The 21,035-nt window shown below is 41.9% G+C and overlaps 1 protein-coding gene across 1 annotated transcript in view; it reads left to right on the top strand.

Moving 5' to 3' along the window:
- The first annotated feature begins 90 nt into the window (after positions 1–90).
- FYB1 (FYN binding protein 1) overlaps positions 91–21,035 on the top strand; it is a 131,828-nt gene continuing 110,883 nt past the window's right edge. Inside the window, exon 1 of the mRNA XM_034774718.1 lies at positions 91–2,529. Within this exon, the coding sequence (XP_034630609.1) occupies positions 2,527–2,529 (3 nt within the window). The 5' untranslated portion in view covers positions 91–2,526. The remainder of the gene's footprint in view (positions 2,530–21,035) is intronic.

Genomic DNA, 21,035 nt, shown 5'->3' with positions numbered 1-21,035 from the left:
ACATGCTACCCAATGCCTCCAAGAAAAAATAATTTGTCATTATTGGCAAAAAAAGGAGAAGTATTGATGTAAATCATTTACATATTTTGTGGCTCTTGACTTATTGTTTCCTAGATCTGTGTTGCTCAGCTAGGAAGGGCATTATCTGCAAGTGGGTAGCCTGGGGCTGCAGGACTGGAGTGTCCTGCCTGGAATTAGTGATGGTCAAATCTCAGACAATGTGGGTAGGCAATGACAAGTTCCCACTCCCTCTCTATGACATGACAGATACCCAGCTTTAGCCACTCCCCACAACCTCTTCCTCAGGCCCCCTTGCAACTTTCCAGACAACCAGCCAGGCTCCCAACTTGGACCCTCCCCAACTCCCCAGCTTTACTGGCTTCTTAATGTTCTTCTCTGTCTGTTCCAGCTTTCTTCCTTGCTCTCTTCAAACACAGGTTCTGTTCTCAACTAGCAGAGTGAGGCATAACATTGAAAAAAATAACTTACGTATGACAATCAAATCATTTTCTCGTTGACCAAAATCTAACCTGCCTTTCATCTGTTTGTTTACTGTTGGTTATAGCTGTAACACAAAAATTAGTGGGCTTGATTCATATTTATACTAAGGCTTCCTTTACACTGCAAGAGCAAATGAGAATGTAGTTCAGAATATTTTTGCATACATCAGACATGGGGAAGTACTCCTGATGATAACTCTCAGTACTTAGTGTAGGAAAGAGGGTGGCCTAGTGGGTGGAACTCTGCATTGGGACTGAGTTCTATTCCTGACTCTGCCACTGGGTGATCTTGGGCATGTCACTTCACCAATCTTGCCTCAGTTTTCCCCTCTGTAAAATTGGGATAATTGTACTTGCTTCCTTGGTAAAGCACTTTGAGATCTGCTGATGAAAAGCACTGTATAAAAAGTAGGCAGTAGTAGTTGTAGATCGTAAGAGTAACATTTAAATGGCTTTGGGTGATGTTTTTGGGATCCTCACAATGACATGTCAGACTTTTTATATGATGAGCTGGGTGAAGAGTTACTGGTATCGGTGGAATCCCATTATTGTGACATCACATTTTTTTTTAAAAACCCTTTATCTAATTTAATTACTATCTCATCTCCTGCTCTTCACCACACATCCTGTTTCATCTGCCTGTTGAGAGTTAGATCCACATGCTTAGTCAATAAAATGTTTAAGAAACTATTTGGGGGGGTTTCCTAGTATTTAAAGCTCTGAATATTCATGGAACTAACGTTTTGGTTTATTATGAATCATTCGTGGGAGCCAGGAGAGGCAACATTTGAGAACTGCTATGATATGTGAGTGTGGGAGAGCAAGAGAACATAGCACCAAAAGACAGACTCTTGCCAGAGCTATTGCTTCTGCTGCTCATGACAGAGGTTCCTAAATCTATACTTAAAGCTTTCACACCCATTGTTAAACTCAGGGGCGGAAAATAGCACATATAGTAAAATAGGTTACTCTATGTGCATGCTGCTTAAAAAGCAGCCCAGAGTGATTATTCTGCATGAAAACGCCTTGCTGATTTCACAAGAAAAGTGAGACAACCCAGCCTGCCGTACATCTGCCTCAGGCTCTGAATCGCTGAGGGTTTTTACAGAAACGCTTTGAGGGAGGCATCGCTGACAAAAGATAAGAACACCAGAAATAGCACCATCACTCCCCCTACTTCTGATTTTTGCTAGCTAAGCAAATAGTTTAGAGGGGTTTTTCTTTTTTAATTAAAGAGAGATTAGATTTCTGTAGCGTGGACCTATCTTAAGTACTGATAGGCTCCCATTGAAGAAGTACCTACACACCTCACAATATTGTAATTTGAGATAGGGAAGTACTATTATTCCCGTTTTTTTACAGAGGGGAACTGAGGCATAGAGAAACTAGCTTGACCACATTCCCCCTGTGATAGAGCAGGAACATGTATTGAACCATCGTTCCTTTCTGTTTTGATCTAGAGTTGAATTCTGAACAGCCAAACATTCCGAGGTGTTTGAATAAGGGTTATTGCTCCAGCCATTATAGGCAGGGTTCCGGATTTAAATTCCAAACCCCCCTCAATATTAGAGCAGGAAAGTGATGGATTCAGGAGGATGTTAGCAAAGCCTGAACATTTGAATGTTGCTGGAAAGCAAGCATGAAAGGCTTTTAAAAAGAAAGGAGTCAAAATACGATTTTGAACTCAACCAAACACTAGTGGGAAAATGTTTATACTATTTTCTCATCTAGTCATTAACCTGTTTATCATCCTTTTGAAGATTATATAATGAACATATGTTAATTCACTTGTCCTTCTCAGCACTACATTGTATCCCAAGAAAATACATACAGCTATAAGCATTGTTAGGCCTCTGATAATATGCAAAACAAGGATTTTGCTGTTATAGCTTCCTGTGAAAGCTGGACAGACCACATAGACTCTCAAAAAAAGGAAGTGCACTCTGAAGGACAGAAACATTTTTTGCCACACAATATTGCAGTACATGCTCTTTACCAGACTTGCAGACACTGAGTTGCTGAAGCTATGGTAAGTACAGAACTTTCTATTCATTTACTTTTCATACACACATGCATATGACTTAGAACTAAAACTACAGTGGACATGACTGTAAAAGTTGCTGTCTGCTCCCAGCAATTTTCATTTCAGTTCCCTGCAGTTGAACTTCCTGCTGTTTAGTGAATGATGAAACTTTCAAATTTCTTTACTGTCTCTTCCCAAGGCCTGGTGTACACTTAAAAATTAGAGCAACGTGATGGTCACTCAGAGCTGTGTAAAAAATTGTGCCCTAAGTGCTGTAGTTAGGTGTAGATGCAGCTAGGTCAATGGAAGAACACTTCCATCAGCCTAGCTGCAGCCTCTCAGAGAAGTGGATTAACTACATCGATGGAAAATCCCCTTCTGTTGAGGTAGGACGCATCTACATTATAGCGTAATAGTGGTACACCTACAGCACCATAGCAGTGCCGCTGTAATGTAGATGTGGCCCAAGTGATCTGTACAGCAAAGGGTGTATTTTATTGATTCTAGCATTTGGAATTAAGAAAGAGAAAGGAATTGTTTCCTTCAAGAATAAGCAGGAAAAAAAAATGTGGTGTATCTTAGGGAGTCCAATGCCAATGTGAATGTGTAGCAACAGCCACACATTGGAAATGGGAATGAGTCAAGCACTTTAATTAGACCTCCAGAAAGCCTTTCCAGTGTCCTAATCTGAAATGTAAGAACATTGTAGCTAAAAAACTTAAAAGCATTTTATGTGACTATACAATAGAGCTGCACATTTTAGTAATCTTAGATGTGTTTCCTTACAAATAAAACTTCAATAGAATACAAGTCTTCTGTATAATACTATAAAGTTTACATTGTTTAGATATTTTATTAGGAAATCCTGATCAATGATTGGAGCCAGGAGATGGTGGCTAGGGGGTGAACAATATGAAGTCTGAATGAGAGTAGCTTTTAGTATGGGCTACCTTTTCCTCTGGGGATGATGTAGAAGTACTGTGAGTATCTGAATGTTTTCATCATGGTATATATATGCAAACGAAGCAATCTTTCATTAAGGGTAATGATTCTGTAAGATAGATTCTTCATTTGAACACTTCCATGTCAGTGCAATTGTGTGAAATGTGTAAACAGAGATTAACACAATCTGAAAGACTCTGATCTGGCTCCAGAGTCTGAACACCCCAAAGTTCAGGGGGATTTGGTTCAGGTCACCATATAGAGAAAGATGATGCATAAATGTTCAGATCCAGGTTTATTCTGCACCACCACCACACAACGTTTGGAATTTATGGATCTGGGCTTTTGGTTGAGCCCTTCTCTAATGATGAAATCTTTCATGAGTCTGAGGAATGGCTTCAAAGGCTTAGAGTAAAATTTGGGATATGTAAAAATGGCATTTCTTATTCATCAATAATTTACTTTGATTTTAATTACTAGTATTCATGATAGTTACTATCTAATATCCAAAGGCAAAATTCTGCTCTGTTACACCAGTGTAATTTGATTCAAACTCACTGAAGGTAATTTACACTAGCTTTACACAGGTGTAACTGGGTGGAAAAATTGGCTCTAAATTTGTACAAGACTAGTATCCCACAATCCTAACACATGTCAATTTTCTATTTATTGCAGAAATTCCACCCTTATCACTAGAGCTAGTCAATAAAGCCCCCAAATTTGCATGTACCCCTAGCACTTGCAAATCTCCATATTTAAATGTGTGTGGCTGGCACACAGCTACTCTATTGGCACAATTCAAATGTCTGGTTGCTTACCCAAATGGGGTTGTTTCAGTGTAGGGAGTATGTATGCAAGTATGGGGAGTGCACCTGTTCTGTGCTCCCATATAGTTTGAAAATAAAGAACAAATAACAGGGCCACTTTTTTCTTTAAAATTAAAAAAAAAATTCTCCAAGTTGCTTGGTCTGAATCCAGATTTCACTGGCAATTCAAAGTAATATAAAATAACTATGTGCATGTTTATGCTAGATTTATCTTAAACTGACAATTTTATAATACTGTTTCAAAGATACTGTTTTCACCTCTTCTGCTGAGCACCACAAGCATCCCAGCAATCTCTCAAAGGCAAATAAGCAATATTCTGCAAAGCTGCAGGAAGTGGAAATGAACTAAGGCATGAAATTGATAGATCTAGGAGTCCACTTAATCATCTAATGACCATGACCCAATATTGGCATTTGCTGATGTTTCAGCACACACCAGTAGCCATGGTCTGGAAGCATGCAAAATGTTTTTCTAGGGGCTTTCTCCTAAGTAACAGAGGGTCCCGTGGCACCTTTAAGACTAACAGAAGTATTGGGAGCATAAGCTTTCGTGGGTAAGAACCTCACTTCTTCAGATGCAAGTATGCTCCCAATACTTCTGTTAGTCTTAAAGGTGCCACAGGACCCTCTGTTGCTTTTTACAGATTCAGACTAACACAGCTACCCCTCTGATACCTGTCTAAAGTGTGCAAGGCTAAGGGGTGCTATATCTGAGAAGTTTCAGGGCTTCGCCTTACTGCCATAATGTAGCTGGAAGCTTACCCAACCTTAAACCAAAGGCCCAGTCTTATAACACTGGATGAGAAAAATACTGGGCAACACTAGTTACTGTCAATGGAGATAACTGAACCCAAGTTACTACATGGCTGAAACTGACTAAAGTATTGAGGAGAAATAGGTAGCATTCTCTGATGGTTTCAAACCCAGCTGTGTAATGCGGTTAGAAATAATCCTTAGTCCCCAGCCTTCCTGAAGTAGGATAATCCCATTGATAAGAGTGTTAAACCAATTGCATGAAACAGGAGAACATTTGAGACTTGAGAATCCAGGTGAATTGATAAGATAAACCCTTATCCAGAAGTTGACCAGATCAGGATGAAATGATGAAACTGGTGACTCATTTGGATCTAGAATTTGTTGTTAACTATTAATTCTTGTTGAAGACTGTATAGAAAAAGAAGGGGAAGGTGTGTGTATTGTGTTTTTCAATCTGTAGGTGGGGAAGGCACTAAAGAGAAGCTCTACCATGAAGCAGAAAGCGAGGGTAGCTTTATACTGTTCATTATTCCAATAAAGTCCCTTCTTCAGTCTGAGAAGAAATCAACTTTTTTTCTGTAATTCTTTACTATTCTCACACAACAGGATTCAAGATGAAAATGCAATCCCAAATCCAGATTTTAAATACATTTAATTTGGGGGCTATTTGGATTGTTTTATTAATATTATTATTAAATATTTATACTGTGGTAGTGCCTAGAGTTCCCAACCAGGTCAGGATCCCATGTTAGGCACTATATAGAAATATAATAAATGATAATCCCTTCCTCAAAGACTTTACAATCTAAGACACCAATTCTGCAAGTTACTTAAGCACATGCATAACTTTAAGCATGGGACTACTCATGTATTTAAAGTTATGCACATACTTAGGGCCATGAACTGGTTGGTTGTTTTTTTCAAACCATCTTTTAACTAAGTAGGACAAAACCCTCAGCATCTTATTTTCAGAGACCAACTTCAGACTAGCAGCATTAAAAATATGAATTTAGTAAACGCGTTAATTAATAGTGAAGGAACGGTAACAGCTTTGAAGTAGAGTTGGAAAGAAGAATGCTAGGTGTGTTTTAGCGGAGTTTGGGACAAACCCTATCAAACGAGTGAGCTTGTTGAAATAAAGCCATTTGCCACACTCTTATCTACAGCACTTTTTAAAAGTGCACATAGTGCTTCTGAAAGGTACAGGATAGACAGTGTTGAACAATGAAGTAATCTGTTTCTCCAATGCAGTGCGAGCTTACCCCGTGTCACCCAGCCAGTATGACTAAAGCATGACCCTCGGGGATGACTTTGAGGTTGAAGGAACATTTCTAATAATGGGGCTGTTCATTTCTTGAGCTCTCTATGAAAACTGCCTGAAAGACTGTCTATTGGGATATTTTATGCACCATTGTTTCAGCCTGTAGAGCCTTCAATGCTTCTCCTCCACACAAGCATGCTGTCTCCCAAGTTTTTGAATGATTCTGCTTAGATTTTTTAGTTCTAGCAAATTCTTTCTTGATCTGGTTGCTTAGAAAACTTCCCCCACTGTGGTTTTAAAAGTGCAAACACTGAAACAACAAACAACCTAAAAAGAGATGATATGTCAAATTGAATTTCATTGAAGAAATAAACTGTTAGCTACAAAAACAAAGGTGCATGCAAAGAGTCTACATAGCAACCGAGTTTAATTTTCTTCTCCATTTTGGGAGAAAACAAGTTGGTTGATGTAATTATTTTACTGCATGAGTTAAACACTCACTTGTTTTAGCCCACTAGGATTAATGTTGCTGAGAAACTAGGTGATGTAAAAGATACCAAGAAGATGGTGGTTTCTTTGTTATTGTCAGCGTCCACTATGCTTTGTGGTGTCAGAGCAAGACAGGACTTGGCAATCTGGCACATATTGAATCAAGACACATTTGTGACTGTGAATCAACATAAATAATAGAGGATTATTCTCAGTATTGGCTGAAATCCACAAACTATATATTCAGTCAGAAATGCGACACACATGGGCTATCACTGTTTTAAACATAGTTGCCTACTTATGCCAATAGGCTGCCAAAAAAATTACTTTTTAGTTCCCCATCTATATGAACTATAAGATGCCCTGCATAACAGGTTTTGCACAACAGGTGTTGCATGTACATATTTTTTCCTAAACGTAATTTGTTTTGATGCTCAGAGTTTCAAAGACCTTCCATTGGGGGGATCATTTTCCCACATGAAGGGCTACAGATTTAGTGATCCTTTTTAGTTGCACCTGCCAACAAGTGAACATAACTGTTCTGTGCTCAGAAAATGCTTTATGTGCTCCATCATCTGCACTGGCTTCAAGATCATCTCTGGGTGCAACGGAAGATACTGAAGTTTACTCTCGGGAGTCCTTTATTATGGATGGGGACCTGGTAGCCTCAGTTCTCAACTCTGCGGTTTACACACAAGCATTAAGCTCACATTTGGATTCACAGTGTGCAGTTGGAACCTTAGCTGCAGGCACAGGGCAGTGTGAAACTGTGTGGGAGAAGTGGGTTGGGGGAGAGTGGTGCCAGGCAAAAGCTATTTGCAACGCTTCTCTGCTGGGCACCCAGAGCCAGCTGTGACAACTGCAAAGCAAGTGGAGATGGCCCAGAACGGGGAGAGGGGGCAAGGCAGGGCTGGCCTGGAGACATGCTGATTTGGCACATTTCTCGTTGCTGGCAGGTCTTCCATAGAGCCCTGGTTGGAACTTACAGCTACCTCTATTTCCCTTTCCCTACAGCATGAATGCCTCCATCACAATAGCTGCCCCACTGACAGGGAGGGAAAATCAATTTGCAATCCCTGTGCCACTGTGCAAAGGACATAGGACCCATCACTGATCCATTGTTGCCATCCAGAATAAGTCCTGCAATGCAGTCTGCTAGAGCAGACGCCTAAGCCCACAAGGAGTCCTACTGATTCTATGTGAGGACAGTGATCCATGTCAGATCAGAGATTAGGTGAACTCCTAGGTTGCATATGCAAGTCACTTGGGAAGCTGCTAATGGTGGCTGTAGAATTGTTTTTCATTTTGTGGCAGGTTGTTTCTGTGTATTCAGACCTGCCCTGTATGTTTGGGGAAGGTGGGGCAGTGGCCAGATACGTCACCCTAAATTGTGGAGCCCTTGAAATGAATCCCAGTGGAGGAGATTGACACAAGGTTGGTGTATAATGATGGGCAGCTGCTGCAGGAATGGGGGGGGCAGGCTGGGATCAGAGCTGGAGTCTGTCAGGCCACTTGGTAAGTGATGGGTTACGTGGAAGCCAGGATATGTCTGTGCACTGGCCAGTCCTATGTAACCCAACTGCACAATCCCTGGTTGGTGAGGAAACAGATCCCATTTTGCTAGCTGAAGTTGTGAGTGTTCCAGGTCTTCAAGTGGGTAGTAAAGAGGTTTTCCCAGGCAGGGCTGTCCCTACGCAAAGTACGCAGCTGCGTAGGACATCAGGGAATCTGGGAGGCCTGAGGCAACACACACACCCTGCAGGGGGGCTGCGTAAAGCACCAAAATGGCTAGGGATGGCCCTGTCCCCAAGTACTCAAAATGTACTGATGATGTTATTCTGAAAGGTGCGTTTTCCACTGTTGGTCCCTCAGAGTGCAGCCATACATTCCAGAGCAGCTTCAGGATAAGAAGTATTGCTCTGTGCATAATGGTGATTAAGTTGCCAATACAGAATTTCCCCTTCCATAGTGCGGGGACTGGCCCCTCGAAGTAAGAATACACAGCAAAGCCTCAACAGATCCCAGAAAGAAAGGCAGTGGTGTTTTCATGGATTATTCTTTTCTCGTTGTTTTCCCACCTGCTACTAGTAGCTAAAAGAATTAAAACTTTACAAAAGTTATACAATTACATGCAGGGATTCACACTAACAATTCTATCCCTTATTCCTTTCTGCATATCTCACTTCCCCATAACACACACGATCTTCTGTAATGAGGAAGTATGCAAATAAACTTGTGCATGTAAGTACTGCTCTCTCCCGTGGATGGAACATCCTCCTAAGTAATTGCACCCTCAAGTTCACAGATGACACTAAGTTGGGGGGAGAGGTAGATACGCTGGAAGGTAGGGATAGGGTCCAGAGTGATTTAGACAAATTGGAGGATTGGGCCAAAAGAAATCTGATGAGGTTCAACAAGGACAAGTGCAGAGTCCTGCACTTAGGAAGGAAGAATCCCATGCACCGCTAGAGGCTGGGGACTGACTGGCTAAGCAGCAGTTCTGCAGAAAAAGACCTGGGGATTACAGTGGATGAGAAGCTGGATATGAGTCAGTAGTGTGCCCTCGTTGCCAAGAAGGCCAATGGCATATTGGGCTGTATTAGTAGGAGCATTGCCAGCAGATCAAGGGAAGTGATTATCCCCTCTATTCAACACTGGTGAGGCCACACCTGGAGTATTGCGTCCAGTTTTGGTCCCCTCACTACAGAAGGGATGTGGGCAAATTGGAGAGAGTCCAGTGGAGGGCAACGAAAATTATTAGGAGGCTGGAGCACATGACTTACGAGAAGAGGCTGAGGGAACTGGGGTTATTTAGTCTGCAGAAGAGAAGAGTGAGGGGGATTTGATAGCAGCCTTCAACTACTTGAAGGGGGGTTCTAAAGAGGATGGAGCTCAGCTGTTCTCAGTGGTGGCAGATGACAGAACAAGAAGCAATGGTCTCAAGTTGCAGTGGGGGAGGGCTAGGTTGGATATTAGGAAACACTATTTCATTAGGAGGGTGGTGAAGCACTGGAATGGGTTACCTAGGATGGAGATTCCACCACCTCCCTAAGAGATTTTTAAGTTCAGGCTTGACAAAGCCCTGGTTGGGATGATTTAGTTGGTATTGGTCCTGCTTTGAGCAGGGAGTTGGACTAGATGACCTCCCGAGGTCTCTTCCAACCCTAATATTCTATGATTCTAAGTACAGGGTACAAGATATTTTTGCCCATACAGATTAAAATGCCAACCTCTATATATCATGCCATTCCAAATGTAAGCAGGCGAGAGCTCATTCAGACCCTGGCATCTAGTAATGAGCTGAGGGGAAAGACTTCAGGAGCAGTCCCTATGTGCATTGACACATTTACTCTGCCCAGGTGCTCAGCAGACAGATCTGCTTTGCCAAAGTGATCAATTTTGGCTGGTTTTGGGTTACAAATAACTTTGGATGCAGAGATAATGAAATGTTGTTATTCTTAGTGTATAAGTAAGGGGCAGCAGAACTATACTTAGCATGTCCTGCTGAGGGGATCATCCTAAACAGAACCTCACTTGGCAAGCAGGAGATGGGGATGCCAAATTCCCAGGAAAAGGAAAGAGGGCAGGGGGTTCCTACCTGATGGTGTGGACTCTGCCTAGAGAGTCCTAGACTCCATTTGATCTCCCCTTTCCAGTGTTTAAAGACAGAGCTGATTGGATTCAAGGGAGCATCCTTGTTTCTGGTCAGTTCTGATTGCTAGAACTGAAATCACTGGTGAGCAGACCTAGGGGCTAAGCCTTGGACCTGGTTGGCAGGGGGGGGGGGGGGAGGGCAGTATTGCAGTGAAAGACAGACAATGAAGAGGCAGCAGCAGACAAGTACCCCACTACCCAGTAAGAGCTAGGCTAAGTGATGGAACCTTAGAACATGGCATCACGGAAATGGCAGTGAGCTGGCAAGCAACAGCAGTGATAGCAGCAGCAAGCAGCCAGCAATGGCAGAGCACAGTGGCAAGTGGTGGCAGACAACAGCAGCGAGCCAGTTGCAGAGGGGGTGGCAACAGCGGAGACATTGCTTGACACCCTCCTCCTTTTTGGGATGGGGCAAACCCATATGAACATAGTGCTGAACTCTGGGTCTCTGCTAACTAAGGACAACCCGCTGTGAAAGAGTGTGGTGCAGCAGAGGGAAAGGGGAGTGGTGTGCTAAAGGCACATTTGTTCGTTGTACTTTCACACCACACTGTGAGAAACTGAGGTGAAGGACACTGCCCAGAGTACTGTAGGATAGGTGTTTGTTAGCTAATAGTTATATGCTTTTGAACTGCGCTGATGGTGTTTTCCCAAATTAATGCTGAGTTCCCTCTCCCTTTTCATAAAAATGCTCGTTTGTTACACACACACTCAGTGCTTGCGAGTGGGGAAGTATTGCCTCTTAGAGGCAACTGGAGTGGTGTTAACTTTTTACAGCTTACTGGGTGGGGGCTCGAGCTTGTTCTGTTTTGTATTGATAAGATGAACCCCTAGATATTGAACCCAGCCGTTGCTGCTGCCTCAGCCCAACATAAGGGTTACACAGTAGGGATTAAACACCTTCTGTCTATGTCACTGTTCCTGCATCGCCTCTGCCCCTACAAATAGAATTTAATAAAATGATCTGAGGAGAATAGAGTTCATGCCTAAAAGAAAATCACTGGAGTCCCTTTACACATAACTTACATTGACCTCTTAATTGATTTTGAATTAGATGCACTGAGGTACAATAGAGTGCCTGGAATACAAGTGTTATAAGGACTGCCTGAGGGAGGGAGGAGTTTGTTCGAGGCCCTATCTGAGAGGGCCCCCAAATCGAGTGATGCTGCTATCTGATGCACAGGGTCGCCATGCCACTCACCAAAACTGGTCCCTCTGTCATGACGGAAGGGTGGCCAAGCTAAACCTAAGTGACGCTACGATCCCATGCACCATGTCACAATGCCCAAAGCAGGGAACTGGGCACTGGACCCAGCCATGTGGGACAGGAGCCAAGTTTCTGCTGTGCAGCTCACTCTCCAAACTACCTCACCCCCACCCCAGAGCCTCCTGTCAGTGGTAATATATTTAGAAGGATGGTCCCATTTCAGATTTTGCCCTGGACCTCTGTGTAGCCCTGGCTATAGCACTCCCAAATGGGAACAATGTAACAGTAAGAGTATATGTAGGTGTTAGATAAATCTGCTTGAAAGTAACTTACTAGGTGAACTCAAGAGACACTGACAGAGGCAGCTAACAGGACAGTTTTGGACAGAGTTGAGAGAGGGAGTGTGAGAGGCTTTCCTTCCAGATTCAGCACTATATGTGATATCAAGATGCCCAGCAATGGAACAGTGGTGGTGACCTGCAATGGATGTGCCACATTCTCAGACAGAAGGGATTCCTGTGACGTGCAAATTGGTGGCTATGCTGGAGAAAAATTGGAGGGGCAAGCTGAGATGCTGCTGAGAAGCTGAGTTCCTGGACACATTTAGGAAACACCAGTATCCCAGGTTCAAGGAAGAATGGAGATGGCCACAAAGGAATCAGTGAGATAAGTCAGAGGAGGAGGCTTGGCAGCTCATAACCATCAGCGGCAAGAGGTCATGGCGGCATTCTATACTTTTGGAGACGGATGAGGATAGGCAGACTATGTCCACGAGAGAGAATTCCATAATGCTAGAGATTTCAAAAATGATACCAGTCCTCTGCATGGAAACTATGGAAGATACCTCTCAAGTTCCAGCAGGTCCAAGGGGATGGAGAGATGTATAGGACACATGTGGATGGCAGGTCAGCCCAACTTGTAAGAAAAATCAAGCTTTCCCACAAACCTGGGACCAACTGTTCAAGGAAGCCAGATGCACCTTGGAGATTTGATATTCAGAAGACTCAAAGGAACATTCTAAAAGGGGTAGGCATACAACAGGGACAGTGTGCTGTCTTCCCAAAGCCAAGACATGAGATGTCATGCAAGACTGGATAGGCTTCTGAAGTCTATGAGCAAGGATGTGGACAATAAAATTAATCAGAGGACATGAAGAGAAGAAATTTTTGAATTGCCTATACACCAATGCTAGGAGTCTGGATAACAAACAAGAGGAACGGGAATTGCTCATTTAGGAGTATAAATTCAACCTAGTTGGTATGACTGAAATCTGGTGGTATGCTTCACACAACTGGAATGTTATTGTCAATGTTAATGTCAATTTATGAGGGACTGAAGAACAGAAGGGGAGGAGGAGTGGCACTTTGTCAAAAATGGCACTAACTGTTTCTGTGTCACTGATAACTCAAAATAATAAAATGATCTTAAAAGCTTTGGATTATTCTAATAGATAAAGCACAAGATGGGGTATTAGCTGGTGGCTGCTACAGACCACCAAATCACACTAAGGAATAGGATGGCTATCACTTTATGCACCTGTCTGTAATATATAGGGAGGAAAATTGTGAGATCCCGGGGAATCTCAATTTGAGTGACATATGCCAGAGGTCACATGTTGCCAATATGAAAACAACCTTGGAATTTCTAAACATTGTAGATGACAATTTCCTAACTCAACACATGTTGCACCCAACATGGAAAAATTCTATATTAGACCTTGTCCTAACAGATAAAGAGGAATTGATCACAGAATTAAAAGTTAATGGCAGCTTAATACAAGTGATTGTATTTATAATGTGCAAGACGACTAACATCCAGGCCAGTTTTTTTTTGTATGTATACACCCACCCACCCACACGTTTAATAGGGCCAGTTTCACAAAGCTGAGCCAAATCAGCTGTGAGGAAGAATTTAATCAGAAAAATGTGAATGATAATTGGGAATAATTTAAGAGCACCTGACTAAATACCCAAGAAGCCACAATCCCACAATTGAGGAAGAAGGCTGTGCTGGTTTAAATAAAAAATAAAAATAAAAATAAAAAAAACCCACACACACACCACCTGGTTTAGAGGGGGAAGAGAAGACTGCTGTAAAAATAAGTATTATTATCATCATATAAACAAATGGAAGAAAGGGGAAGTTTATTGTAATGAATATAAATCAGAAGTTAGGAATTGTAAAAAATTGATAAAGTAAGCCAAGAGACAGAAGGACACCTCTATGGCCAGCACAGTTAAGGAAAATAAGAATGTGGGTTTAATATATTAGGAAAAAAGAATCCTGACAATGGTATTGGACCATTACTAGATGGAAGTGGTATTAATTCATCATTCTAAGACAGAACCGGCAGATGTGCTCAATAAATATTTCTCTTCATTTGGTGAAAAAAAAAAAAAAAAAAAACAGGACACAGCTTCATCATGTAGAGATAACATTCTTTCCATTCTACCACTGAAGGAGGTTAAACAGAAGTTACTAAAGTTAGACATTTTTAAATCAGCAGATCCAGATAACTTACATCCAAATGTTTTAAAAGAGCTGACTAAGGAGCTTACTGGACTCTTAATATTGATTTCAATAAGTCTTGGAGCACTAGGGAAGTACCAGAAGACTAAAAGAAAGTTAATGTTTTGCCACTATCTAAAAAGGGTATATGGGATGACCAGGTAATTATAGGCCTGTCAGCAGGACATGAATCCCAGGCAAGAAAATGAAGCATCTGATACAGGACTCAATTAATAAAGAATTAAAGGTGGATAATGTAAGTAACGAAAATCAACATGGGTTTATGGAAAATAGATCATGTCAAATTATGTTGATATCTTTTTTGATGAGCTTACAAGTTTGCTTGATAAAGGTAATAATGTTGATGTAATATATTTAGACTTCCGTAAGGTGTTTGACTTGATTCCACATGACATTTTGAGTAGAAAACTAGACTGATATCAAATTAACATGGCACACATTAAATGGATTTAAAACTGGCTAGCTGATAGGTCTCAAAGTGTAACTGTAAATGGGGAATCCATATTGAGTGGATCTGTTTCCAGTGGTGTCCCACAGGAATCGGTTCTTGGCCTTACTCTATTTAGTATGTTTATCAATGACCTGAAAGAAAACATTAAATCATCAATGATAAAGTTTACAGATAACATGGAAATTGAGGGAGTGAAAAATAATGAAGAGGACTGATCACTGAATCAGTGAGATCTAGATCGCTTGGTAAACTGGGTGCAAGCAAACAATATGCCTTTTAATAGAGCTAACTGTAAATGTATACCTCTGGGAACAAAAGAATGTAGGCCATACTTCAAGGGTGGGGGACCCTGTTGTGTGAAGCAGTGACTGAAAAAGATTTGGCTGTTGTGGTGGATAATCAACTGAACATGAGCTCCCACAGTGACACTGTGGCCAAAAGAGCTAATGCAATCCCGGGATGCATAAGCAGAGGAATCTTGAGTAGGAGTAGAAAGGTTATTTTACTTTTGTATTTGGCACTGGTGTGACCGCTGCTGGAATATTGTGTCTAGTTCTGGTGCCCACAGTTCAAGAAGGATGCTAATAAATTGGAGAAGGTTCAGAAAAGAGCCACTAGAATGGTTAAAGGACTAGAAAATATACCCCATTGTAATAGATTTAAAGAGCTCAACTTATTTAGTTTAACAAAGAGAAGGTTAAGAGGTGACTTGATTACAGTCTATAAGTACCTACATGGGGAACAACTGTTTAATAATGGGCTCTTCAATCTAGCAGAGAAATGTAAAACATGATCCAATGGCTAGAAGTTGAAGCTAGACAAATTCAGACTGGAAATAAGACAAATATTGAATGGTAAGAGAACTTAACCATTGGAACAATTTACCAAGAGTTGCAGTGGATTCTCCATCATTGACAATTTTGAAATCAATATTAGATCTTTTTCTAAAAGATCTGCTCCAGGAATTATTTTGGGGGAAGTGCTATCACAACATAACACAAATTATTAATGCTTTTTGTTGTGGGTTTGGTGGTGGTGGTGGGATTTGGGGCCCAATTCTGATCCAATTAATTTAAGCAGGAATCTTCTGCCATTAACTTCAGGAGGGGCAGGATTAGGTACAATAGCCCTCATTCAGCAAAATAATTAAATACCTGCCTAACATTGAACATGAGTAGCTAATGGGATTTCTCAGGTGCTTAATGCAAAGCATGTGCTTTATTGAATCAGGGTCTATATGTCTGGGTTAGTATGTTGCGCCTTGTGGCTGGTTGCAACCCCCCAAAAAAACTCCCAAAAGACATGAGTCCTTCTATAGGTGACAACGAGCAGCTCATTCTTTAGCTCAAGTGCTAGAGGTTTATGACCCATAGTACTATGAATCTAGTCGTGGCTCACCACGTATTTGTGGCTTAATACTGAGAAGTGGAAGAAACTAAACAAGGCAATTTGCAATGTCTCATTACAAAGCCAATCTCTCCTCATTTTTCCAGACTGTGCTATGTACTTTGTATCCCTCAGGTTGCACTGCAGAATTAGAAACGTGTACAGATCCTGCAAGGTGCTCCATGATAACTGACCTCTGTACCCTTGCGGAGGCCCAGTGAAATCACTGGACGTCACAAAGGATCTGGGCTCCATCTGAACAGAGTTGGTTAGGGCTTGTCTAAACAAACACAAGCTGAGGCATCAGCACATCATTTGTTTCCATTAGTAATTTTTTCACCTGTTTGACATACTTGAAATGTTGTATTTGTCTTTGCTGGTTAAAGATATTGTCTTCTAATACAAACTCATTCACCCACCCAATGATGAGAATTACCATCACCTATGTTTATTGGGTTTTTGTGGAGGAGCAGGTAACAGCTTCTCATTAGAATATTTTACATTAATATAGAGACCCCATTACCACTCAGCTCCTTCCTCCTACAATAATTACACTGTGCATGTCTCCTAGTAGGATTTAGGGAAACATCCCATAAAGAGGTCTGCAAGTTTTAGGGTTTTTTTTGTTTGTTTTTGTTTTTTATGTTTTGCCTATCCACAGTGTCACCCAACTCTTGCATTGAAGTCACACTTGAGGATAAGCTTGTCTTCCTTGGCTGTAGCATTCAGGACTGCACAAGAGCACAGTAAAACTGCTCCTTGTTGTCTTCGTCATTGTCAAATGTGGAAGCATATGCACTGATGACCATAGCCAAACTGGTTGTTACTAAGTTTAAGGCAAAGAGTCACGAGACATTCGTTAATAGCCATAGGGAACTCTAAAAGCTGGTTAGCCATCTTGTTCTTGATGGCAAAACCAATCCAATGAGTACGCCTCTCTTCAGATGACTTTCCTTTCCAACACAAAGTATAGCCACTTCCATCTTCTTTCTGTTGGCCTTAATCTGCTCAATGTGTCTCATTTAGGGCAGCAATAGTGATTTCATATCTTGCAGATTTCTAGCTATTATGGCAGTTCTTTCAGAATAGTCACTGCTCGGGGAATGTGACCATTCCAAGTTGCAAACTTCATTACTTTGCTTTGTATTTTCTAACCATAGGTAGAGTGATTCCACTGGACACAGCCATCTAGGTTGGGGCAGGGGGGAGGTGTTGAGACAGCCTATGCTTAGGCAACCTTTTCTAGCTCCTTCCTCACTCAGGGTGAGCAGAGGGAATCCTGAAAAGGACTGCTCAGTCGCAGCCACCAAATTGCACTTCTGCCTCATAAGTCCAAGTGCAAGACAACCCACATGTGGCTGCTGCCTGCATGATGCAGATTTGTGACTAGGGACTCCCAGAGATCATTGCTCCTGTCCGCACCACCACTTATCCATCACTGCAGGACTTTGTTAGTGGGAGACGTTAACCCATCCTTGTCGGAGGCCTACATGAGAAATCTTTTAATGTGGGGGAGCTGGTGCAATCTCACAAAACTTGACCGGAAGGAGCCCTGGACCTAGTGGCAGGGAATCCTGAGACAACCAGAGGCCTCCATCCTGCTGCAGCCCTCATCTGCTTTCACAGCCGCAGAGAACTGACAGGTCCTTGAATATGCCTATTCCACCATGGGGTCTTAGGCACCATTGGGAAAGAAGGGGTGGGGAAAGTCAACTCTAATGGCATTCTCCTCCTTAGCAAGTGTGTGGAACATGATTTGCTTGTCACAAAGACCATCTTTAGACAGACGGACAAATATAAGACCACTCGAAAACACCCATTTTCCGGACACTGGCATCTTCTGGACTATGTCATCATCAGATCCATGATCACACTGATGTCCATATTACACAAGCTATGAGAGGTACGGATGACTGATATGAACAAATGATGGTCCATCCAGCAATCATGAACATGTGGCTTGTACCACACCACCATAAAAACTGAAAGGAATGCAGAAAAGATTTAACATCAGGGTGCATCAAAATCATGCTAGTTGGGAGACTCTTCAACAACACCTCTGAGAGGCTCTCTAGTCTGCCTGACAACATCAATGACATCCAAATACATTGGGAGAAGTTCAAGATCATTATTCACAAGGTATGTGCTCAATCAATTGGATATTCCACGCAACACTATCAGGATTGGTTTGATGAAAACAACAAGGAAATCCTAGCACTTATTCATCAGAAAAGACACGCACTTTGCACAATAAGCCTTCTAACCAGCAAAAATGAGAGACTTATCGGATTAAAGCTGTAGTTCAAAGGAGACTGTGTGACATTAAGAATCAGTGGTGGCACGCAAAAGCATGGAGATCCAGAGCTTTGCTGATCAACATGACATGAGAAGCTTTTTTCAATCAACAAAAGCCATCTATGGGCCAAGCTTAAGCAGCACAACCCCTCTGCGATCCTAAGACAGCTTCCCCATTCTTAAGGAAAATGCAGCCCTGAAGCAATGTTGGAAGGCACATTTTGAGATGCTATTGAACTGCGAATCTGAAGTCTCAGATACCACCATCCAGTCCATTCCGCAGCATCCAGTAACAGAACCTCTTGCCTCCCCCCCCCCCCCCCATCTTCTGAGGAAGTTTGGTGTGCTATTGCTCAGATTAGAAACAAGGTGACGCACCCAGATGGCATCCCCAGGGAGGTCTTCAAAGCTGGTGGAATAACGCTCATGCAAAAACTTCATTATCCCAAATCCTAACAAGAAGTTGATGAGGAAATTCCACCCAGCCTAAAGAGTGCCAATATTCTGACCATTTTTAAGAAAAGGGACAAGTCAATGTGTGGGAATTATGGAGGCATTGTCTGCCTCTCCATTGCCAAGAAGATCCTGGCTTGCATCCTTTTGAACCATCTCCTCCCTCTTGTCAAAGATGTTATTCCAGAATCCCAATGTGGTTTCAGACTCTCGGGGCATCACCGACCTGATTTTTGTTGCATAACAAGAGAAGTGTAGAGAACACCACCACCCATTGTTTATAGCATTTATTGACCTAACTAAGGCCTTTTGATTCCATCAGTCATGAAGCATTATGGAAGGTGCAGTCTAGATTTGGTTGTCCATTGAAGTTTATCCACATTCTCAGGCTACTTCATGATGGGATTGACCACCACCATCCTCTGTAATGGGTTGGAGATGGACCCGTTCACCATCCATACTGGTATTAACCAGGGCTGTGTTATTTCCCCCACACTTTTTTCCCATCGGTCTTGGCGTGATCTTGATTCTCCCGCCTTCCTTCCAGAACTGGGATTGAGTATGGCATTGTAACGATGCTGGCTTTGGTGGAACCCAACTGAGAGATACCAATTCAGGACAAATTGCTTAAAGCAGGGTATTTACAGCTCAAGGCTGGGGTTCCTTTGCACACCAAGGCAAACCAAACCAGCCAAACAGAGAAGTCTTCAGTTTTACCCCACTGGCTAACCATAAGTCACACAAGCAATTTCCTTAGACACTCCAGTTTCCCAGTACCACCATGAGTGCCACTCATTATGGGGACAAATGGTTATGAAAACCAATACTCCAGTAAAAGAAAAAAAGGTTCTCCCAATCCCAAAGGACCAAGCCCCAGACCCAGGTCAAATCAGATCTTGCCCATAAATCACTGTTGCCAATCCTTTAGAATCTAAAGGTTTAGTCATAAAAGGAAAAAGATAAAGATATAGATGAGAGCTAGAATTGGTTAAATTGAATCAATTACATACAGTAATGGCAAAGTTCTTGGTTCACACACCCCACACAAAATTGATTCAGGAAGGGATGACAATCATCACTGACTGCATCCCAAGTGCTCCCCATCCTTGGTTCTGTCTTACTACAGCTAGTATTGGGTTAGAAGCCATATCAATGTACAACAGAAACGGTTTATCAAAGTCATGTTCAATAACATGATTGAATCTCTTTACAAACTCAAAGTTGATTAGAACAATAGTGAATTGGATCTGCTCTTGCAGCATGGTTCCTGTATGTCTTATGTGATCTTGCCAACAGTTAAAGAACATAGCTACTTTATTCATACAAGCTCTGGCAAATGTTTAGAACCCAATTAAAATCAAGTTACTGAAGATATTAATGTTGTCCATAGTATAAGAATCTTGGCATTTAGCGGTGAAAGCAATATGGTAGTGTGCCTCAGTTTCCCTTTTCATACAGCACATCAGGTTTGGAATGTCTTTTCCCCTGTGAAAAGATCCAATACTGTTTACAGGCATTAACTGTGAAACATCAGCATAACAAGGCCTTTTAACAAAGTATGTTCTCATGTAACATGTTCAAAGGTTTTTTCAAAAGATTAGTCTCATTGTACATTGTTACAGTTCTTGGTAATAGCAACACATTAGTTACAAAAATTACCATTAGCAACAACAACAAATCATTGCAAGTGTCCATCTACAATCATTTTTGTCAGGCCACACCTTTGGCTCAATACCATTGGGGTTTTGGCTAGGGGCGGTAGGTTTGTATAATTTTTGGTGGTGCCCAGAACAAGTCCAAGTCCCGCCTCCCCCGTGCCTTGTAAGCCAATATACAGTAACTCCTCACTTAAAGTGGTCCTGGTTAACCTTGTTTTGTTGTTACCTTGCTGATCAATTAGAGCAATGGCTCTCAAACCCTTTTTTCCCATGGACCACTTGAAAATTGCTGAGGGTCTTGGCGGACCACTTAATGATCTTTCCAAATGTTGTTAGTACCGTTAGCTAACTATTGTAAAGCGCTTTGGATAAAAGTGCTATATAAAAAAAAAACCTTCATAATAATTAACTTTTTTTTGTTTTACACATAAAAGCACACAACTCATATTTTAATATCAGTAGTCTTAACTTTTCTAATGCAACTTTTAATCCGGGGGCGTGGCACTGGGGGGGCGGGCTCCGGTTGCGCGGGGCTTGGCGAGGGGGCAGCACCGGCGTGGGACTGGAGGGGGGTTCCGGCGGCGCTTGGCAGGGGGCGGGGACA

This window comes from Trachemys scripta, chromosome 6 (assembly GCF_013100865.1).
Source record: "Trachemys scripta elegans isolate TJP31775 chromosome 6, CAS_Tse_1.0, whole genome shotgun sequence".
NCBI classification, from domain to species: Eukaryota; Metazoa; Chordata; order Testudines; family Emydidae; genus Trachemys; species Trachemys scripta.
This window is presented reverse-complemented; position numbering and strand designations above follow the sequence as displayed.